Below are 23,630 nucleotides of genomic sequence, written 5' to 3' on the forward strand. Positions count from 1 at the left end.
AAGAAATAAATAAGCAACAACGTGACCCAGGGTCTGCTCTAACTCTTGGAATGACCCCCTGGGTTCTCACCATCTTTTCCACTTCCCAGATCCCTCCCTCCCCCAAAACAAAGGCTTGTCCCAAATAGCAGGGCTTCCATGGACAGGCGTTAGAGCTGTGTGACTCCTTTCCTCCTGGAGGGATTGAGGAGTTCAGTTACCACCGGGTGGGCAGGAACACTGGCTTCTCACAATGCGTTTGGAATAAACTACAGCACAGCATAACCAATCAAAACAGAAACAGGAAATCAAGAGAAAGCAAAAAACCCAACAGAACCAAAAAATTTGGAAAGTAAGAGTAAATCCACTTCAAAGAAACCAGAATTGTATAACGAAAAGAAACTATACATATTTATATACTGAAAAAATAATTCATAATTAATTTAAAAAGTGGCATGCAAAGAAGATTGTTACATTCTCCTATCATGCATCAGGCCCAATGTCCAAACGGCAAGGTAACCATGACGACAAAAAAGTGCAAGAACTCAGCAACATTACCAAAGGATGCATAGAGAGGCCCACAATGCAACTCAACTCATCTCCGCGAGACCCGGGAACGCGCGGGTCTCGCTCATCTTAAAGATTTCTTGCTTTTTCTCTTTTCATTTTTAAAATTTTTTTCATTTTTTTTTCTCTTACGAATGTAAAAATGTGGGTAAAGAAAGTAAAAAAGAAAAAAACCACACCAACCTTCTCGTAGCTCTGAGGGATGTTAAGGGGGTTTGATGCGGAACACAATGACATGAGGAGAAGAGAAAAATAGGGGAAACACAGAGAGAGTAAAAAAAGGCCTTCTCAAGGCTGTCAGCTGCAAATTGATTGATTTTTTTTTTCTCTTAACCAAAATAAAAAGAAAGGAAAAAAAATGAAGATAGTAACGACCCTCTTTCCTGCCTTCCTAACACTCCCCCTCCCATCCCTTTAAGCCCAACCAAGCTCTGCAGGGAGGCCAGGCTGGGAGCAATCCTAGCTCAGAATCAGCCCCCCACAGGGATGCTGACCCCAGGCAGGATTCTCCCTCCCTTCAGTCCTTCTGCTCCTCAGAGAAGGGGAGCGGAGCCGCCCGGGCAGAGCAGCCCCAGCACGGAGCAGCCCAGGCCGGGTCCCCGCTCCCCCTGCTCCCCCCAGCCCCACACCCAGCCCTGCTCACTCTGACTCCACCATGGGACTGAATAAGGAAAAAAGAAATAATTAGAAGAAGGAAAAGAAAAGCAAAACCAAACCAAACCATTTCCTTGCAATGTTCAAACTTACAACTCCTATCCCAGGTGGTCTATAGAGACAAGCATGTTATGGGAGAAACAAGTCAATTGGAAACACAAGAGTGCTCGAGACTCTTTTAAAACAAAAAACGGGAAGAAAAATGTGCATGAACTCTCCCTCCCACCAAAGCAAATCCATTTCAGAAATTTGTTACCTTTCCACGATATTAACACACAAGAAACAAGGAATTAAACAGCATGAAAAACACCCAAACCACAGGCCGAGCTGGCACACGCTGTGTTCTGCACTCTCTCGGCAGGTTAGTGCTGGTTTGCAGGCTGGCCCAGGTACACACGGGCTTACTGGGGTAGGAACAGGGCTATCACCTGGAGCCCTCTCATCCAGGTGTGGAGACAACACCGTGTTACAACCTTTGTCTCCTGGGTAGTTTCCGAGTGGCCAGAAAAGTAGAGGAAATTTATAAACAAAACAATAATGAAAAATCCCCACATTTTTCCTGTTTCTTTTCTTTTTAATTTTTTTTTAAGAACCCAAACCATTCCAGCTAAGCTGTCTGCAATGGATTCAGCCCTGAATTAGTATCAGATCCAGATTCACGTTCCCAAAAGCGGAATTTCGGGGCCCAGGCAACAGGGCAAATTTCAAACGCAATTTTCCAGCTGGCCACAAAAGGCTATTTAAAAATTTAGCTTGGAAACATTAAATTATTAAAAGCCTTCTCTCCATGTGCATGTGATTTAGTGAGCGTGAGACACGAGAGAGAGAGAAAGAGAGAGAGAAAGGAGTGCACACAGGAGCATGGCTCTGCATTGGACTGCAGATTAACGTGAGTGTAGGTGGGAGGCGCTTCCTCTGTCGATGGGATGGAAATGGGAACAGTTTGCTGGGATGTAACTTTCCTGTTTTCCTCCCAATGGTATTTTTCTTTTTTTTTTTTTTTTTTTTTTTTTTTAAAAAAAAAAGCGAGAAGGACCAGCCCTGCTCTCTCATTACCAAAAGGCTTTTTGCTGTGGAAAGATGTTAAACCAAAGCTACACACAAAATATTACAGGTCAGAGAGAACAAAATAAGAGAACATGGAGAGGCTGCTGGCCCATGGAATGGGAGAACATCGAGGGGGCATGGAGCAGAAGCCAATCCCCCTGTCATGTGTTCCCCTGCTATGGGGTGAAGGGGCTGTCACTGGGGCAGGGATGGCTGCTGGTGTCCTCAGCTCTGTGCCCAGCGTTTGTGCCCAAGGAACCAGTGACAAATTACTGCTGGCAGAGGGAAAAGCAGCTGGGACTGAGGGGGGCAGTGACAATGCACCCTCCTGCTGCAGTCTGGTGGTGCCCAGGAAGACAGAGCTCCGTGGAGGGGGCTGAGAGGGTCCTCCCCTCCTCTCACACCCACACCAGCAGAGCTGAAACCATCCCGCTTCCAGAGAGCAGGGATCCTTCGGGAGAAAGGGGAATTCTGGCCTCTCCGCAGCCCAAGGGAGTCATTCCCCTGGGGGCTCTGCAGGCTGGCCCTGGCAGGTTTTGGGCTGCACTCTCTTGGGTCACGCTTGACTTGGCCGTGGGTGAGCCAGCCCTGCCCTGCTGCCCCACAAGGGTGGCGGGGCGGCGCCGGGGAGTTGGGGGTGCACCGGGGTCCCCCCGCGCCTCTGCCCGCTCCCACCAGCGCTTCCCCTGCTCGGGCCGGGCGGGATGGGCAGCTGGGAGGGGAGCCCGGAGGGTGTGTGCCAGTGAGCCGCTGTGCTCCCTACCTCTCACGTAAAGGTTAGCGGGGGACGAGTAGCGCACCCCGGCGCTGTTGCTGGCCACGCACTCGTACTTGCCCTGGTCCGTCTCCTCGCTGCTCTCGATCTGCAGCCCACCTGTGAGGGGAGAAGAGATGGCAGCACAGACACATCATCACCACTCTGCTGGCTTTGAAGACAGTCAACAGCCCCAGTGGACACTAGCTCCTGGCTGTGCTCAGGGCTGGGGCCGCACATGGACCCAACATGATGAGAAAATTTAATCCTCTCTCTGTAGTGGGTGTTGCTCTTTGTCCTGAACTCATCAGCAAAAGCACCAAGTTTTGTGGCTTCTGCAATGCAGGCGTTCTGCACCAGAACTCCCGAAATCAGCCTCAATAATCCATATTACTGTGATCCCCAGAAATCCATCAGCAGGCAGTTGACTTTCCCTTGCTCAATTTGAAGCAGTGACCATAAAAGTGAAAGGCTTTGTCACCCACTGCCTGGGGAATTTCTTTCACTGCTGCTTTTGTTTTGTGCCCAATACCTGCTCCTCAGGAAGTCTACGGGAGATAAGAGCCCCTGTGAAAAGCACCTTACTGATAGTAAATACTCCCCAGGGAAAACCCTGTAAATACTGCATTGGAACTTCAAAATTGCCTGCATGGTTTACATCATCTGGGCCAAAAGGATTAAGGTTTTTCTTAAACTTGTGTATTATTGCAGGCTACAGGAATATACCCAGAGCCCAAACCAAAGATTCCTGTCAGCAAATATGCAGAGAGATGCAGCATGGAACTACATGGAAGAAAATTGCCTCATTTACCTCAGAAGGCTTCATCCCTGCAAAACCCCAGTTAAAATACATACTACATAAATAATTCAACAGGCTCTCAAATGTTTTATGTATTAGGAGTACATGATTATACTACAGATATGGACAGAGCTCACATGTGGTAAGACTCTTAACTCCCATCTCTGGAAAAAAAACCCCACCTAAATATGAAAACCAAACAATTCCAGCTCAGTGTAATAGTATTGATAAAATCTTAAGTGAGAGGACTGCAAATGAGATCATTGTTGGTTGCAGATACCGCCTTTTCAGGAAGGAAAAACCAGCGTGTTCACAGAGGAGGACACAGAGCTCACGTTCCTCTGCGTGTGCGTGGGTGGGAACGATGCTGCTGGGGGGCCGTGGGGCTGGGAGAGGATTTGGGACAGGGATGGGGTGTGAGTGCAATTCCCCACAGCATCCCCTGTGCCTGGGAGCTCCCAAAGGCAGAACAGAGAGAATTGAACCCCCAAAACCCCCACCGAAGCCAGTAAACCAAACAAAATCCATTCCAAAAGAATCTGCGGGTATTTCAGCACAACAGGAGTTAAAACCCAAACTGGCTGGAGCTTCCCACTGAGCATCCAGCTGAGCATATTTCATATGGAATTACAGCTCTGCTGTTGGAGAGCTCCATTTGGGTGGAAAGCTGGCTGGTGAGTTTTCCCAGAAATTTCTGTTAATTTGGACAAATCTGTGGGTTGTTTCCATTGGTTTCAGATACATTTTCTGTGCAGCTCATGAGCATCACTGGTCTGAGAGCACCCAGGGGAGATGAAGCCCCACTCCAGAGCAGGAAGGGAACCAGGGACTGCAGCGGGCAGCTTTCCCAGGGGAATAGGGGCTCACCCTCCCTCCCTGCCCGCTGCAGCTCTGCTGGTCAAGGCAATGGCAGAAATGAGGCTGCAAAGAGGGTGAGGAGTGTTCAGCACTTGTCAGGAGCCAACAGAGATGATGTGTAAAAACGTAAATCTCACCTACAGCACCTCCTGTTGCTTTTACCAGCAGAGAATTATGGGATTTTAAATGTGCCAGTGGAGACAAAACCAAAGCAGGGTCTTCCAAGGGGTGCACACCCAATTCCTCCTGCCTTTCAGGCAGCTTGAGGTCAATTTTTGACTCCATTAAAGAGACAGTGCAGAAGCTACTTACCATGGATCCTTCCCAGAGAAACCTAAGGGTAAGAGAGTGGGGAGGAAGTGGAAAGAGGCTCTGGAGCCAAACAAATGAGTACGCTGAGATGGTGAGTGCTGAAGATCTGCCTGAGCAAAGGACTGGAAAACTCTCATCACCATCAGCAGCTTGGAAGCACTTTGCACCAATCAAGAGAAGGTCCTAAGTATTTACCAAGCTTTGAAAGCATTTAATGCTCGAGATAAACTTCAGTCCTTCATAGTCCTGGAGAGATTAGCTCTTAAAACTCTGCCATAAATCTGAGGCAGCACAGCTGGAGACGTTATTAGAATAACAGTATCAGTATTACCAAGTGCACCCAGCAAACAAAAAAGGACATTATAACCATAGATAAAATAAAGACAGGTATAAAAAAGAAATATTCAGAGGTGAAGCAGGACAAGAAAACATAACAACAACACGAATCTGTATTGAGCACAGGGCAATGAAACGGGATCTGTGTGGAGAGAAGTGTTTGGAGAGTGGGTGAGTGAGTGAGCTGCGGTGTCTTACCTCGGATCGGTGTACCTTCTGCAAAGAAAACAAAGAAAATGAGTGAAATGACTGCAAAACCCCAAACACCTGCACTGCCTGTGGGAAAAGGACCTGAGTCAAGGAAGACAGTTCCCAGCAGGAAACTTCTTGGTCTATCTCAAATTGCAGGGACACTGAAAAGGGCTCAGGCTACTTAAGGTGGGGTGCCCTTTTCAGCAGCCCAATCCAGCTGGCTGTTTGCAGAGCCTCCGTGGCTCTCGGCTTCAAAAGTCTTAAGACTGGCTCCATTTCCTTGTAGGAATGTAAAGAAACCCCTCAGGCTCTCAGCTAACATGACTGTTTGCTACTCACTGAACACACGGTGACCTTGCATTTACCTTCACCGCTCCTGGGGACAGGGCTGGCATCGGGGCTGTGTCAGCCCGGGCAGGGACAGGGACACGCGGGCACCTTGCAGCACATTAAGCTGCAGGTTTGATCCCACCTTGGCCAGCAAAGCCCCAGCTCCAAACTTCAGCTATTAGCACAGATGTGTGAGGAATTCAGTGCTCAGGACCTCTGGCCATCCCTGCTACACTTGCCTGTGTCTGCCTCTCCCTTGGATTATTTTATTCCAAGCCCCTCCTGTTATCTCTCAGTGCCCAGCCTCGGGCAGGGCTCCCAGGTGGGAGGGAGTGACAATCAGGGGTAAAACCCCCATCCCCATCTGACCTCCTGAGGCTGCAACCAAACCATCTTCCTTTGAAAACACGGCAGGTCCTTTTGCTCACAGTGGCATTCAAAACTTATCCAAGAAGGGGGTTTAGTTGGTGGGTTTTTACCCCAATCCTGAGAACAGGGCAGATCCCGCAGTGCCAAGTATTGCCTCTCCCTAGGGAGAGATGCACGAGCTCCTCTGCAATGGTGACACTGCTGCCACTCTGCAGCACTCCCAGCCAGGGCTGTGAGCACATTAAATGATAAATATCAGCCTCTCACCCTCTCCTCTCCCCTGGTGAGTTATGATCCTGCTTTACACACAGGGAAACTGAGGTAGGGGTGAAGCAACTTGCCCAAGGTCACGGAGGGAAGTCTGGCAGAGGCAAGAACAGGAGCCAAAGCCTCCTCCATGCCAATCTTCTGCCTTAATCACCAAAAACCCCTTCCCTCCTTATCTTTCAGCCCTGCTCATCCTTCTGCTGCGGTTCAATCCCCCATTCTCAGGACAGAAGGTAAAAATATAGAGATACTAATTAGAGTTCACCTTTATTTTTCAAAGGAGCTAAGGGAAGAGAGGCGTTACAGTGTTAGGGATTAGACTCTAGTTAGACTCAGCTTCTAGTTACGGGGTTAGGTTATTAGCTAGAGAAAAGTTAGCATCTAGTTAGGGTTAGGAACTAGCTAAGGTTAATGAAGCAGGTTGTTAGCTCTCAGGACAAAGGTTGGAGAGACAGTGCTTGGAAGAGGTGGGGGAGCGTGGACTTGGGCAGATCCCCACCCAGGAGGTGGCAGGAAGGTTTAAAAAGCAAGAGAAAGAGAGAGAGAGAAAGCAGCAAAGGTTATAGATCAATTCAGTGGAAATAAAAACAGCCTCTGATACATCCTTCTGTCTCAAAATTGGAGTGAAAATCTGCCATCTGTGGCACCAGTATGGAACAAGGCTAATGGGAAGAGGGTAGAGGAGGGGAAGAGATCCCAACATCACCCATGGCTCAAAATCTTCTTTGGCCTCGGCTAAGCCTGGCAGTTTCCTATAGAAGTTCACTCTAATTGACAGCAGAAACATGCTGGAAGTTAGAGCTGTGCAAGCCCAGGCACAACAGCAGCATTACCTTCTTGTGCCACAGCAGGTTTGTCACTCCCTGCCCCTTCTGAGCATCAGCTACACCCCTGGAAAGGGGCTGTCAGCAGCTCTGGGAGACAGCCTGGCCGGGGGACAGAGCTCTGGGAGAGCAGGCAGTGCCACCCTGGGCTTCCCAGGCCTGACTCTGGCACACAGGGGAGGAGCAGGACAGCTCTGGGAAAATGCCCCACACCAGAATTTCAGTCACAATGAGCTCGAGCAGCACTTTGGGTCGGGGCACAGACACAGATGGGAGATTTTCACTGTTGGAGTTTCACATCTAACCAGCTCCTTGTTCAACACAGGGGCAGCAGGAGGGTGTTGGAAGAGGATATCCCCTCGATTAATTATTCTGAGGAACTCTGACAGGTGCTGGAGAGTTTGATATGGGGTCGTGGGGGTGCTGGGGAGGCACCTGCACTCAATACCTAGCTTGCCTGGTGTCCTGAACAGGGCATGAGCACATGCACGAGGCTGCCAGGGTCCAGGGCACAGCAAGGGCACCAGCTTTGCAGGACTACAGCAGGAAGAGCTCACCCTGGATGCTGACTTTTGGAGTGAAAAGCTGGTTTTGAGATGCTACGTGCAGACTTTCCACACGGCCTCGCACAGCCTCCCTGGCTCTGCAGATCTGCCTATTTAGGGCAAATTTTGAGGCTGCATGAGCCCAGATGGCCAGCCTGGGGTTTAGCAGCAGAGGCAAAAGGCAGCTTAAAGGCCTTGCCTCTGGATTATAAAGGCCCAAGATGGTGCCAGGCAGAATTCCCTGTGCAGGTGTCCCCCTCTGTCACCGAGGACAGGGTCTGCTCTCCCACCATCCCTTCCCCGGTTTCCCACACGCTGAGCTGCCTATGGATTCTCTGAGCCTGGAAAAGAGGAGAGGAGGACAGTCACCATTGCCATGGCAATGACAGGAGACACATCCCCACCTTCTGTCAGGCCACGTGTGGGAACACGTGTGTGCTGAGCTCCTCTCCCGAGGCTGGACTCAGCTTTCTGCTCCAAACCAGCGGCAACCATTGGGGTCTCCTGCAATTCCAAAGTGCCGGATCCTGGCTGACAGCTGCAGTTCCAACATCCCCAGTAACAAAGGGGGCTCGGCACACGCAGAGACTGTGACGGGAGCTCTGCAGGCAGGTCCTGCCTTCCCGGGGCTGCAGAGGAGCTGGAGGGGGCTCTTCCCTTCCTCAACCCTTCCCCACAGCCACTGGCCTGGGATTTACAGCTTCAATTTGGAAATGCTGCACCCCCAATTCTCCCTCCTCCTCAAAATGCCAATAACCCCGTTAGATGTGAAACTCCAAGACCTCCTGCAGGTGTGAACACAATTATCACAGTTCCAGGGAACAAGCTATTGTGTAATTGGGGAATTCCAGGACAACTGTTGCTAAGATACCAAAAAAAAAATCTATCCAGTGTTAGGAGGTTCATATTTAGCTGTTATCTCTTTATACAGATAAATTAATTAAAATTATTATTACTATTCTTTTTTTTGTAGCCTGCAATACCCCTGCAGAAATTAATTTAGAGGGCAGAACATCCCTACTGAAAGAGTTAGTAGAAGAAATGCAGAGCATGCCTCTCAAGAAGCTGTTACAAAGGAATTAGTTTAAAGGGCAAGGGTTACAAATCTGCACATTAGCAGGTTTGGGGTTTTTTCGTTTGATTTTAAATTTTTTTTTAATTGAACAAACTTACCAAAGGTCTCTGAATGTTAAATAAAAAGTGAAAAGAAAAGAAAAGAAAAAAGCTTGTTATAGCCAGTTATTTAGAAAACAGAAGACACACAAAAGACACAAAAGGTTTTAGTGTTTGAGTGATGAGGAAGGTGGCTGAAGGCTGCCTCCCATGTCCCCCCTAGATGGCAGCTGAGCAGAGGACATTGGCTTTGCCTTCTGCTTTAAGTGTCCCAAGATAAGCAGAAATATCTGTCTTCCAAGGCCTCTTAAACTCCTGCCCAGCCTGGATCTCCAAGGCTGAGATGTTGATGATGTCTGAGGGAAGCAGGGGCCCACACAGAGCTTCTTCCCATGCTCCTCTGACTGACAGTTGAGCTTTGCACTCAGCCCAAACCTCTCAAGCATTAAAAGATTCCCAACTGCTTGGAAATTTTATCTGGAGACGGAAAGGGGAAAAGCAGAAACACCAGACAGAGAAAACCCACTGTGGTTAATGACGTGTCACCCGTGTCTTGGTTAGAGTGAAGACCCAAGTGGGTTCCTGGGATGATGGGAATATAATGACCATGGTCTTGGAGGTCTGTTTGTATTGCCAGCCAAACACTCAGACCCTGAAGACCATCAGCAGTGTCCCGGAGCACCCCCAGTGCCCTGATGTGTGCTAGTGCCACCCTTCTGGTGGCAAAGTTTGTTCTCTGGAAAGACAAGTTTATTAAATTAAGATCTGACTTCAGCAGCTCAAACAGGCATCGCCTCACTCACAATCCCACGCTCGAATCTGCCTCGGCCTTAACTCCCTTGCACAGAAACAAGTGCTGACACAGTACAGATGTCCCTAATGTTTACATTCTGCACTTTCACAGCCCTTTCTTTGCAGAACATGCAAGTTTTGGAAGGCCACGAAAGCAGATGAAACTGGAGAACTGGGAAGTCCTGACTGCCCAAGGATCTGCACTCCCTGACATACAGGCAACAGGTTTGTGCCCTGAAGACAACAGGGATGCTTCAGGGTTTCACCAGTTTACTAATTTAAAGCAGCTGTAAATGAGATTAAATCTCAGCAGGTATCTTCTATTTATCAGAAGGGTCAAGGGTTCACTCTGAGGTTAATCAACTCACTGGAATAAAAAGGCAGCACTCAGGTGGCTTCAAGGAAAATACCAGATCAAACCAAGCTAAAGAGTAAAGGCATTCTAGCAAGATGATGAATGTATTAAAAATAATCTGCCTGTGCATTACTCACACTTCAGATCGTGGTCACAGAGCATAATATAATTCTAGTTTACCTCTCATTATTTATGCTGAGTGATTTTTTTTATTTGCATTTGCCTCAGCTGTTACGATAAAACAGGGAGGTCAATCTCATCTGTGTTCGTGGGATTCAACAAGCCGTTCTAATTCAACAAAGCAGTTTAAGGATCTGCTTGTAACTTTGCTTCACTGAACAAGGAGGCATTTATGCAGGTGTGTAAAAGCTACATTAAACTGGAGCTATACTGAAGCTTTTCCACTGGTGGCCCGTAGAACTAAATATCTTTATTTTTAGAAAGAACTAAGAATCTTTGCCAAACTGAGCAAGAGAAAAACCAGGTGTTTCCATGCCTTGCTGTCCAGATCCAGCAGGACAGAGTCAGAACTGATTTCTCCAGGGCCAGCAGAGATCTGGGCAGGAGCAGCTGGTTATCACTTGACTGGAGAACTTGTGAAAGGTCTAATACGAACAAAGCAACTCCAGTTGCCTCACCAAAGCCTCTGCTTTTCCTTTGCCTACAACAGTGCCTTTCTTTTGCCAAAAATACTTAAAAATGAACACCTTTTCTTTAGGCTGGGTCAGAGCAGTCAGCCCCAGCAGTTTGTGAAAAGGATTATTTCTTGGGCTAGTTTTTGTCAAAAGGTAGAACTTGCAAAACTTGCTTCATTTTTGCAGCTGTCAATGGAAGAGTTTTATCAGTAGTACTCAAAAATAAATCCACCTATGCCCTCCTTGCACACACTCTCACACAGAGAACCGGCAGATTTAACAAGTACAGAAACAGCTCCTGAAACGTGAATATTAAAGAGATGTCACGTTGCCACACACACAAAACAGCAAACAGAAAACAAACAAGAGAGACAGATGGACAAGCAGATGGGGAAAGATGGAAAACTGACAAGAGCCACGGAGCTGGGGTACATCTGTTGGTGGAGATGGACTCCATGGGCAGAGCACCGAGGGGTCACTCCAGAACACTCCCAAGTGCTCTCCAGCGATGGCTGCAGGGACGTGGTGCTGGGGACACCCTGCAGGAGCTCTTCTTCCACACCAGCTTTGAGAGGCTCCGTTTACACCATCATGTTTGACAGCAAGAGGCTGCCTGAACCACAGACCCTACACCAGGTGTGTGTGGTCTAAAAAGCTGTGTCTGCCACAGTGGTTCTTTCTTCCTTTGCCAGTTCTTGCTCTGAGGAACAAACCCTCAGCCCCCATCCAGGCCCCAGTTTCCCCTGAGCTCAAGAGCACCACGATCCAGGGAACTCATTGTCTGGATGGGCACCAGCTTCCCTGTTGACATTCCCTTCATGCCAACTGGGCAGCAGAGAAGACCAGGAGGGCTCAAAGTGGAAAATACTCCAACCACTCTTGGTGTAAAAACCAAAAAAACTCAAATGCCCCAATCCACAGCAGCGGGGCCTGCATCTATCAGCCTTCTCCTCTGCTTCAGGACCCTCTGAGCAGCCTCCTCACGTCTCTACTTGCTCTCAGCTCCTCAGACCTTACCTGATCGCAGCTGTTTTATTCTCCCGTTGCTGGCACTGGGGTCGACGGGCAGGAAATCCTTAAACCAGGTGATCTCGGGGTCGGGGTTCCCGCTGGCCGCACAGAGCATCGTGGCCGTTCGCGTCCGCTCCACCACCTTCAGCTGGGGCCCCATGTCAATGTTCGGGAAGCCGGGAGGTAACTGGTCCTCTGGGGGTGGAGAACAAGGGGAAGGGGTTAAGCAGGTGCCAGGGTTCAGTGGAACACCCCAAGGAAAGCATCGGGCAGACACTGCCCTGTGCAATGCCAGTTCAAACACTGACTGGCCCAAGATGGAACACAGTAAGAGCTACCAGCTTGTCCGTTTTGTGTGACTATTTCAATGTCCCTCAAGATTCTACATTTAAATGCAATCTTTTAAAACCCTTTGGGGAACAGCAGAAGAGAATTAGAGAATCATTAAGGTTGGAAAAGACCTCCCAGGTCCACCTGTCCACTAAACCATATCCTCAAGTGCCACATCAACTCGTTTTTTGAACACTTCCAGGGATGGTGGCTCCACCCCTGCCCCAGGCACTCTGTTCTACGTTTATTCACTCTTTCAGTGAAGAAATTTTTCCTGATATCCAACCAGAACAATTTGGAGCAACTTGAGGCCATTTCCCCTTGACCTATTTTTTGTTACCTGAGAGCAGAGACCAACCCACACCTGGCTGCACCCTCCTGTCAGGGAGCTGTAGGGAGTGAGAAGGTCCCTCCTGAGGCTCCTTTCCTCCAGGCTGAGCCCCCCCAGCTCCCTCTCCTGCTCCTCACGGGATCTGTGTTTGAGTCACCGTGTCAGAGTTTCCCCAGGTGCTGCAGGGAAGCTCTGCCAGGTCAGGGATGGCACTGACTGGTTTGGGGAGCAGAAGCTGCACAAGGATCCCTGCACTGCAGAGAACACTCTGAGCTGCCACAGGTAAATGGAGGGGTTCACCTTCCCCCTCCAAACCTCGCAGTACAAAGCAAACTGCACAGGAGAAATAATAAAAGAACCCACGTGGAAAGGGCTGTCAAAGACACAGTGGGACTGGGAGAGAAAGGAGAGGAAAGTCTCATCCAGCTGCAGTGACCAGAGGGGACATGCACAACAACAATACGCCAAGTGCTGTCAGCCAGGGCATGATTTTTAGATTTATTAATTCCGAAAGCTGCTGCCCTCCAAGAACAGTGGCACCAGCACCCAGCAGAGAGGCTCAACTGAGCTTCAACTGAGCTTCCTGCTCCCCTCCATCATGCCTTTGCCTCCACTAATGAAGGTGAGGAGGGCAATCACAACAATGCTGAGTAATTAATGATAACTCCTCCGAAACCCCAGAGCTTCCCCAACACCACCTGACACAGCCCCTTACTCCTGTGGGATGGAGGAGAGCTGTCTCACGCTGGCTGCCACAGCTCAGGAGTGTGCCATTTTTCCCCCCAGAAAGTGTTTGGGGGAGGGCAGCTGGGAAGGAGGATGCCAGCAGCAGGGTGAGATTTGGGAGGGATCCTCTGTCATCTCCAATGAGCCGTGTCAGGGAATCACAGCCTCGGGAGTCTGTGGCATTGAATCCATCCCAAAAGCAGGTGAGGGAACAGAAGGGAAAAAATCCAGAGGATTTAAAAAAGGTGGGATTCTTAAAAAATGAACATCCATCACAACCAGCCCCCCACTGACACTGATGGGAGCTCTCAGAGTGGCACCGAGATTGGGCTGGAAACCCTGGCCTTGGCTGGGAACCATCCTGCCAAGTGCAAACACACCCAGAGCTTGTTTCCTAAGGCTGGCACGTGATAGATAAGGAGGAATGGAGCCAAATACGTTTGGCAAGACCCAGAGACAGCGGGACAAGGGAGAAGCCCAGTGGCCCTGCTATGGTGGGTGCCTTTTCATAGAATCCCAAAACAGTTTAGGCTGGAAGGGACCTCAGAGCCCATCCAGTGCCACCCCTGCCATGGCAGGGACACCTCCCACTGGCCCAGGCTGCTCCAAGCCCTGTCCAGCCTGGCCTTGGACACTGCCAGGGATCCAGGGGCAGCCCCAGCTGCTCTGGGCACCCTGTGCCAGGGCCTGCCCAGCGTCATAGGGAGGAATTCCTTCCTGGTATCTAATGTGAACCTGCACTCTTTCAGTTTGAAGCTGTTTTGGTGCATCTGAAGCACCTCTAAACCAGAATTTTGTATCTGGAATTGGAGCTGTTCACACACATCTTTAACTAGGGACTGACCCAGCCCTCTGAGCTCCCTGGGCTGTGCTGGGGCACTGCAGAACCCCCTAAATTGTGTGCTCCTGCAGCCCCCCGGCCCCCAGGAGTGATGTCAGGCCAGCAGAGGGGCTCTGGGTATTGCTGTGCCTGTGCACAGCTTTCAGCCAGGCTTTAATGGTCCTCCCTCCCCTCCTCTCTCTCAGCAGCCTGGGAGCGGTGAGGAGCCGGAGCCGCATTGGCTGCAGATGACATCACTATTGATCCCTGCCTTCATCCTGCTCCCTGGCGAGGCGGCTCCACCTGCCTCCAGCCCCAGCCCCTTCCTTCCAGGAGCCAATTAATCCACAGAGGGAATAGCCCCGTGCCTGGCAGGGTGTGTGTGTGTGCACATGTGCGTGTGTGCGTGTGTGTGTGCTGGGGGAGGCCGGGTACAACCACTATTACTGAGTGTTTCTAATTAAACAAAAATGTTAATCTTGCAGCACAATGTGCAGAATTCCTCTGAGTTTAATTAAAACAACTGCGACGAGAGGCGTGATCAGATTTGAGGATCAGATCAGCAGAGGAAGCATCTCTGAACATCACAGACTGCTCTGAGTCAAGTGCTCAGATTTCCTTCCTGTCGGGGAAGCAGAACTGCCTCCATCCCCGCACAACTGGGCTCCCTGTGCAATTACAGCCTCATTGAAATCCCCACAAGACACGCACACGTGCCCTGCCACCCTCCCCATCCATCCCCAAACACCCCCCCAGACCTGCTCCCGAATAAATAAGGAATGGTTCGGGTTGTGAATTCTCCTTCTGAAAGCAGCTCAGGCAACTGCAGGAACAAAAGAACCAGCCACAAGCTGGAGGTGCTTCAAGGGCACATCTGGGCAGCTGCTGCTGCTGGAATCGTGCTGGCTCATGGAGGCAAAGCTTCTCCTGAGGTGCAGCTGCCGTATGAGGGGAGCATCCCAACACCTTGTTCATCCCTGACTTAGACCCAGCTCTTCACAGCCCCCCCCCACCCCGAGCTGGTGAATCACCTCAAGGCCTCCCTGAGCAAAGGAGGGTGAGAAAGAACAGGGGAGGAGGGATGGAGAGAGGCAGGGGAAGAGACAGGAGCACTTCAGCCCCCATTGATAACAAATCCCACCCGGGGACATGCTCTGTGCCCGGGGATGTGCCTGGACCCAGCTCAGGCTGCCAAACACCACGAGGGTCCCCAGCCCCAGAGAGGGGACAGGGGTGCTCTGTCCCCCTGTCACTCTGGAAGGTGGCAGCTCTGGGTTTAGCTAATTAGCTGTGCTGGAAATGAGGATGATTAAGGAAGATAAAGCGGGTGTTGCTGCTGCTCTTTTTCCCGCAGGGTGTGCACAGTTGTTTAATAATTTAGAGGAGGAGGAGGAGGGTGTGAGCATGAGCAGATGTGCCATGGAGCCGGTGCAGAAAGCCGCGAGGATGCTCTGAAGGGAAGAGGAGGAGGGATTTTTCACTCTCCTCTGGAGATATGGATGCTGGCTGGCCCCTACAGTCAACTGCCCTCATTCAGGGAAGAAGCAGGAACACAGCGATGGGGCAGCTCGAGTGACACAAGTTTTAATCAGGATCAAAATCAAAATCCAGCACTTTTGAACCCATCCCTGTTCCTTTCATTATGATGATGAACACTTCGAGCTGCCCTCTCCCCAGGTATCCTGGCACTATGTGCCTTGTGAAATTACATCAGGGAGTTATTCCCACCCATATCTGTACCTGTGTCTCAGTTCTTTGTTATTGCCCAGCCAAAGACAATTTTAATGCAGGGAGGAGTCTCAGCAACGTCTCTGTCTGCTGATTCCATTTGGAGCTGAAAGTTTCGTTATGAAAACAGTAATAGCCTAATGATGTTATTAAAATTTGTGGGCTTACAGGCAATAAATGCACCCTTAGATATGTGTGCTAGACCCCAAAACAGTGCAGGTAATGCCTGTGTTCCCTCCACTAACGTGTCCCTACGTACCCTCCCTCTACAGGGAGCGAAAATTACTTTGATGTTATTCAGAAGCTACAGAATTAATCTGCTGTCAATGTCACCCAATTTTCAGGTCACTACAAGAAAAGCAAAACAAGTCAAGTTTGAAGAAAGACTGCCAGGAATTTTCCAAATAGCAAGGTAACATTTCAGAGGGGCAGCTTCCCTTTCCCACGGGCTCCCGTGGGACTCTCTGCTGAGCATCCAGAGCTGCTTCTTGTTTACCTTCTGTGATTTAAAGCCAACAATTACAAAAAAAAACCCCATCAAAACAGCCAGGATCTTGCTAGAACTTTACACATGCCCACACCAGATGTGCTCTTGGAGTAGGAAATGTGTGAGGGAAATTTCTGGCTGGAATTGTTAAAGAAGTGCCTGAATACTTCATGAAAGGAAACCAAGAGGGAATCACTAGAAGCTGTGGAAGTCTGTCCATAGCAGCCCCAGTCACACTCCAGCAGGGAGTTCCACAGCCCTGGCATGTCCCACAGCCCCCTCTCCCCAGTGCTCTGGAGGGCAGCAACCCCCAGGAGCAGACAGCACTGCCCAGGACACAGCGAGGGCTGGATCAGGGCACAGAGAATTCTGTTCCCTCACACTGAACTGGACTGATCACTGCTTTTTATGCTGCATTTACTAACGACTCACAGGAGTCACCTCCACAGAACTCCCTCCATCAGCTTCCACAGAGCAAAGAACTGAGCCAGTCTGGTCCTTGTTTGAAACGCAGCCCCTGCCTCCAGCAGCTGAGCAAGGGTCCCTGTCCCGTGAGCCCACTCAGCTCTGGCAGCACAGGACAGCTTTCACAGCACCAGAATCTCTCTCAGGCTACTAAAGAAGTGGAGGGAAAGGATAATCTCCATACAGGAAGTAATAATTATCATCATAATATGGACAGAGATGATAGAGATATAATTGCAAGTACAGACAGATACAGACAGAATCCCAGAATGGTTTGGGACAGAAGGGACCTTAAAGCCCATCTCATTCCACACCTTCCACTGTCCCAGGGTGCTCCAAGCCCTGTCCAACCTGGCCTTGGACACTTCCAGGGATGGGGAGTCCACACCCTCTCTATCTGTCTGTATCTATCCCAAGAGATACAGATATAGCCATGAATATCTTTCTTGGGAGTGGGGAGCTTAGAGAATCTACACCAGCTGGGAGCTGGGGCGCCTGTGACAACCACCTTCCTTCCTGCCTAAACTATAATGAAAAATAACAGCAGCTGGAGTCAGAAACAACTGGAAAATGCTTCCCAAATCTGCTTTCTTTCTTTTTCTTTGAGCTCTGCAGGAGTCAGGCTTGCAGGCACTCTGTCTAGCCAGCTGTGGAAAGAACAGCCAGTCTCCACAGCCCTACCAAACTGGGATCCCTGGAGAAGCAGAGCAGGAAGGACAAACAAGCCAGCAGAGCTGGTGTGAAGGGACTGTGTGAGTTGAACAGTGTCCATCACAGCTCTGCTTCTCAGAAGCTCCCAAAGGTTTCCTCTCCTGCAGTTTCCTGTTTTTAAGTGAAGGCATGTGGGTTTCTACCAGGGTCTGATCCAGGACTAATCATGTGCATAAGCAAGATGGGTTTATGCTCAATCCCTTCAGCAGCTGCATCTAGTAGGGAAGAATGTACTGTTTTCTCTTCTGAAAAGAGGAAATATTTTCTGTGGTTTTTGCTGTTAGGAGACCGTACTGGTGCTGAGGAAATGCTGCAATGCTGGTGCATGAAGTACACACAGGCATGTCTGGGATCACAGCAGCACAGGCAACAGGCTGCACAGCTACCCCAGAGCCCCCTGTGCAGCGTGCAGCAGCTGGGCCCAGGTTTCCACTCTCCAGAGCGTGCCAAGGTAACAGGTTCTGCAAATGACAGCTCCCATCCGTCTCCAGGCTGTGGAGCAGCCGTGGAGCAGCCCCCTCTCTCTGCTCAGCATCAGTTCTGCAAGTGAGAGCAGAGACACAGAGGAGGAGGAGGCTGAGCAGGGAGAGAAAAGACAAACAGGAGAGTGGGTGAGTGCAGAAGAGGGGAGGAACAGGAGAGGAGTAGATGCCAACATGCTCACTTTGTCATTGTGCAGATCAGTGCATTTGGCTTGGTGCTTTTAACTTTCCCAGCACTTAAAAACACAGATAAAGAGGAGACAAACTCTGCTGTGTGAGAGCTAAGGAATGGTGAAGGATGGAGTAACTCCAGCTGAACAGGGATGGGGAGGATACGCTACAAAATCAGCTTCCATGATGCTCTTCAACATCGTCTTGGCCCACCCCGCAGGTAATTCCTGCTCCCTCAAGTTCCATGAATGGGTACCCCCAGTGCTCCAGGAGACTCCAAACCAGGTCCCATCAGGCAAACAGAGCAGGGGAGCCATGAGAGCACAGCCAGAGTCAGAGTTCTGGTGGAATCAGCAAAGGGTGGAATTAGTCAGGCAGTGGGAAGATGCAGACCCTGTGCTGTCAGCTGTCTCTGGCTGATGTGGATGATGCCGATCCCAGAAGGAAGAGCTGCACAAAGGCATGTACAAAGAGCCCTGGTCCCTCAGAATGGTCCCCCAGCTCAGTTCATTCCTATTTCAGTCTCTACAACTCCCTGACAGGAGGCTGTGGCCAGGTGGGGGTCAGACTCTGCTCCCAGGCAGCCAGAGACAGGAGCAGGAAACGGCCCCAAGCTGCACCAGGGGAGGCTCAGGTTGGACATCCGGAGGAATTTCTTCACAGAAAGGGTGGTCAGGCCTTGGAAGGGGCTGCCCAGGGAGGTGGTGGAGTCTCCATCCCTGCAAGTGTCCAAGGAACAACTGGAGGTGGCACTCAGTGCTCTGGGCTGGGGACAAGGTGGGGATGGGTCAAAGGTTGGACTTGGTGACCCTGCAGGTCTTTCCAGCCTCGATGATTCAGTGACACAATGATCCCACACACTGCAGCTCACTTTTGGTGAACTGTGCATTAAAACCACTGAAGGCAGCTGGAGGACAACCTTCCCTTGCCACTGCTTGTAGCTAAATTCAAGGGGTACAAACTTCGAATATGACTGCAGGGGCCCTTCTCCCAAACCGTCACAGCTCCAGAGGAATACATGGGAATAAGTGTGAAGAATAAGGCTCCCACCCTCTGGGATAACCACAGTCAGACACACTCCTCTCACACTGCGCCGTTCCAAGCTCCTGACAGCTCCATCCCACCACGTTTCTCCAACAGAAGGTTAAATGCCATGCCAGGCACAGGAGCTGCACAGACATCTAAGTCACCTACACAAATCTGTCAGGCATGACTGGACCACGGGCCCCCACGCTCCCAGGCAGCCAAAATCCTGACAGCACAGAGCCCACAGCAGGGATATTCCCAGCTAAAAAGGGAGGCTGGGGGCTTTGCCTTGTGCTCTTCACGTCTGGTGTTAATTCCCCGCTGCACTTTGGGAAGTCACACACCAGCTTTGCTCTGCACCATGAAGGACATGCTCGCTGCCTGTTCAAACAAAAGGATTTAAGCTGCTCCTGGAGGAACGCTGGAACTGCTGAAGGAAAAGCAACTGGCCCACAGGCAGAGCTACCCCTTGGCCCTGTGGGGCTCCTGCCTGGAGCTCCTAAAATTGCTGTTAGCCATGTTGAGTGCAGAGAGAAGGGCTTTTACTGCCAGTGCTACTCAAACGCCCATGGCTTCACCCATAGCCAAGCTGAACTCCCCTCAGGAGCTCTCAGGCAGTTATCTACCACCCCACCAGGATCACCTGCACTGCCCTGTGGTTTGAACAGAGGACATCACTGATGGGTGTTCCAAACCCTAAAATGGGTCAGTTCTAGCACCTGGCCTCGCTCAGCACTTCACACAGTGATTTTGGGGATCTCCAGGGTAATAACAGCAAACATCCAGAGGCATCCAGAGCAGCAGCATATTGTTCCCTCCCCCCCATCCAATTCAGGGAGCATATTTCAAACAGATGACATGAGGGAGGCATCCATGCAAACATCCTCTGTAAAGGGGACAAGTGGAAAAAAGAACCAGAACAAAATGGAGAAGGGAATTGTTTTCTTGGAGAGTGCACAGAGCAAAGGACCTCTGGGAAGAGGAGAGAAGCCCAGAAAGGCACAACAGGTATCCTGCACAAGGAAAAGTGTTTGCATTGCTACCAACTGTGTGGAGGCCCATGCAGATCCATAACCATCTTAACCCCAGCCCACTGAGTGATTCCTCAGTGAAGGTTTTCCTGGAGCCACATTCCTGTGTGCATAATGGGGAGCTCCTGGTGCTGCTCCTAAACCCGGGGACGGAATTTTTGGAGGGGAGGAAGATTGTAAGAGTCATAGGATAATTCAGGCTGGAAGGAACCCCAGCACACCATCAGTCAAACCTCCTGAAGTGGTGCAGTTTTAGCTGTTTCTCACACAGCAGTTTTTATGTCTCTCTGGGGTGAGAACAGCAAACAGATCTGTCAGGTCAGAACAAACCAAACCAAACCAAACCCAGGAGGACTTTGTGCCTTAGCCATGAATTTTTAACAGCTTTCCCACCCAGCTGAAGGGCCCCTTCCCCTGCGACACTGCTCAGGTTCCTTACCTCGGAGGACAGTGAGCTTGGCGTGGACAGTGACCTCCCCATGAGGGTTCTGAGCAACACATTCGTAAATGTTCTCGTCCCGGGGAGTCCGGAGGGGCTGGATCCTCAAAACAGCACCTGCACTTTCATCAAATTCAATGGTCTGGGGATGGAGGCAAAGAGACACATACAGAGTAAGCGTCCTTGGGTTCCAAGGCGAAGCTTCATTCCTGCCTCTAAAGAGACACAAGCACACACCCATTGCAAACCCTCCAGCAGCTGCCCCTCAGCCCCCACACATCACCAACATGGTCAGCCTGGCTCTCCACTGACCTCAAGGTGACAGAGCTGTCACAGCCAAACCCTGCCACGGACCATTGACCCACCAAACCCACAACGTGCATCTCAAAGGCTCTGAAAGAACGAGCCACAGTGCCGGGGTGTGGGGTGGGTGTTCAGAGCACAACTGGGATGATGGAGAAAGAAACAGACCAAAGAAAAACAAAATAAAAATGAGCCCCTGCCTTGCTCCTCCATCTGCAGGGGCAGCTTACACCACAAAGCTCCACTCAGCACACAGCTGCCTGGCAGGGCTGAGTCCCACAGCAAATTCCACAGGATGACCTCCCAGTCCTTGTTCCTCCGCTCTCATTTCTATCTAAACAATGCCAATGGCTTGGGTCTGGTTGCCAACAACTGCAATGTTTACTCCAGACTGTCCCAGGATTAAAATGCTGAGCCATGGATGGCTATGAAAGCTACATTTACAGAGCTGAAGTACCACCAGCTTAGCTGTGGTTTCTCAGGAAAGCAGGAAGTTATATTATATCCCAAGAAGGGAAAAAAACCAACGAAACAAAATAAAAAACTTCAGTAACATAATTGAGCCAAGTTCCTTCTTGCTTTGGAACAAACCCAGCTGTTGACATGGCCAAGAGCTTGCATTTCACTCCTCCTGCTGTTAAAACTCCTCCCCTTCCAAATTTCCCTTTATTATCAGGTCTGAGAGTGGCCAAAGTGGAGCAGGGGCTGCTTTGTGTCAGTCTCTCTCTTCACACAGACACCAGATTTGAAGGACATGTCTCACCTCAAACCTCTGAGAGTTCACTTTCTTCCCTTTCTTGTTCCAGGTGACCCTTGGCTTTGGGTCTCCAGTGGCTTGGCACACGAAGGAGGCCACCCCTCCCGACACACCGATTTGGTCCACGGGCTTCTTGATGAACACAGGGGGACCTTTAGGGCAAAACAGAAATATCATCATTGGCAGTGACAAAGACAAACTTTAATAAACATGGTTTGTAATTAGCAGTAGCGTTGTTGCTGCTGTTCTTAATGATCCCAGGTGAAATTAAACCTCTCGGCCTTTTTCAGAACAGCCTTTACCTCCACTTTACATATGAAGTAGCTCCAGCAGAAAATGATTAAGGGCCTGATCCTACAAAGAGACTTCAATGTTGCAAAGCCTCTTTTACTCCTGAAAAGTGGACTTTTAAATTGTTTTGTACAGGGGAAATTGCCCTTGCAAAACCCATCTAATGAGCATCACCAAAAGCTGGTAGAGCTGAAAACAGCACTTAGAAACAGTGAATTGCACTTCCCAGCTCCTTGGAGATGACCAAGGAACAGGGGAGATTTATAGAAATATGGCCAAGGAAGGGGAGAAGGTGGGGGAAGGACCATGAAATAGATGGAGCAGGACTTGGCACACAGAGATCTTGAGGACAGTGGTGTGAAAGAGGCTGATGCCAGTGGCTTCAAGATGTGAAATCCCCTTGGCTTGTGGCACCTCTGCTGCCACCTGCAAGTCCTTCCCATGGCCCTCACGGGTACATTTGCACGGATCCCTCGGAACAGGCAATCTGATGGGACACAGCCCACAAGCCAGAGCTGTGATCAGTTCAGAACAACCCAGCTGTCAAACCCAAGAGCAGAGCCCAGGCTGCTTCTGCAGCTCCCCTTCCCCTCTGCTCAGCACGAGACTCCCAAGAAAAGCATGGAATTCATACTGCTCCAGGAAGAAGCCACAACCTCCTTCAAACTCTGCTCACACCCAGCAGCTCCAAGGTGCAGTGATGCCTGAACACACACACGGGGCCTGGGGCTGTGTTTGAGCCAGCCCAGGCTCAAGGAGCCACACCTGAGCTCAGAGTACCTCTCCCTCAGCCTCTCCATCGATTTCCATCAACATCCCACTGCCTTCAGAGCACCTCTGCAAGGATGGCAGGAGGCTGGGATGGGCTTTCTGACCAGGGAAGGTGTCAAGGGGCTGCTCATGGGAGGAGCCGAGGCCAGGAGTGTTTGTGCAGAGCCCGTTTTGCCCCCACCCGCTGGGAATCCTCCTTCCGTGCTCTAACCTGTTTTCCTTGCACAGTTTCCTCTCATCTAGTTAGTTTAAAATTTATTGAAATATTTAAATCACGAGTCCACAGCTGTGTTCAAATAAAATCACTCAGATCATAAAGTTGCCGTCTGTTTTCTTGAGAAAAGCAGAGCACGTGACTCTGAAATGTGTGTATTTATCTGTTCATACTCAAGAGTCTATAAAATAAGATGCAAACAGACTCCCACAGGGCTCGACAGGAGGGCAAATGGTAGCTGGGGAGAAGTCTCCAGGGTCTTTTAGGGGTCGAAAGACAAAAGGAAGCCTTCTCCCCTTCCCTGCCTGGTGTGGCCAGCAGTATATAAATAAAAGGCACTGAGCAAGCTCATGTGATACAATCAAGCATTTGTTTCCATGCTGGAGGTAAATACAATTTGCTGGAGCTGTTTATGTCCCACCGAATGCTGTGTGTACAAAGCACCGCATTTATAAATATCCAAATCTATATTTAGAGGTCAGAGTCTTCTTTGCAATGTTACAGCTAAAGGTTATCAAGCAAGTCCCACTGGAGGAACTGGCACCGGGGGATCTGTCTTCCATCTGAGAAAGGTAAAACCCAAACTTTGCTCCAGGCTAAAATATAAATGCTCACTCTGCCCTGACTTCCTTCCTCCCTTCACCTCCGCTCGATATCTGAAGAGTTTGCAGAAGTCAATTCTGAAGGTACAGCTAAAAACATCCAGGGCTTTTAAGAACACTTTATTGATGCAAGTTCATTTCCTAAAATAAAAGCCCCTAATAAACCTTAATGTCACGTATACATTTAAATGGGTGCAGGCTGCATG

At 50.0% G+C, this 23,630-nt stretch overlaps 1 protein-coding gene across 19 annotated transcripts in view; it reads right to left on the reverse strand.

Moving 5' to 3' along the window:
* PTPRS (protein tyrosine phosphatase receptor type S) overlaps positions 1-23,630 on the reverse strand; it is a 148,677-nt gene that overhangs the window by 53,714 nt on the left and 71,333 nt on the right. For 10 of the 19 annotated variants that reach the window (XM_039566157.1, XM_019293498.3, XM_039566156.1 and 7 more), the window contains 7 exons: positions 21,553-21,698; positions 20,487-20,628; positions 11,746-11,934; positions 9,007-9,015; positions 5,505-5,522; positions 3,011-3,121; positions 730-741 (listed from right to left, as the gene is read on the reverse strand). In XM_039566157.1, coding sequence (XP_039422091.1) covers positions 730-741; positions 3,011-3,121; positions 5,505-5,522; positions 9,007-9,015; positions 11,746-11,934; positions 20,487-20,628; positions 21,553-21,698 — 627 coding nt within the window. The remainder of the gene's footprint in view (positions 1-729; positions 742-3,010; positions 3,122-5,504; positions 5,523-9,006; positions 9,016-11,745; positions 11,935-20,486; positions 20,629-21,552; positions 21,699-23,630) is intronic. The other 9 variants (XM_010412202.4, XM_019293497.3, XM_010412195.4 and 6 more) reach the window with 3 other exon arrangements.

This window comes from Corvus cornix, chromosome 28 (assembly GCF_000738735.6).
Source record: "Corvus cornix cornix isolate S_Up_H32 chromosome 28, ASM73873v5, whole genome shotgun sequence".
NCBI classification, from domain to species: domain Eukaryota; kingdom Metazoa; phylum Chordata; class Aves; order Passeriformes; family Corvidae; genus Corvus; species Corvus cornix.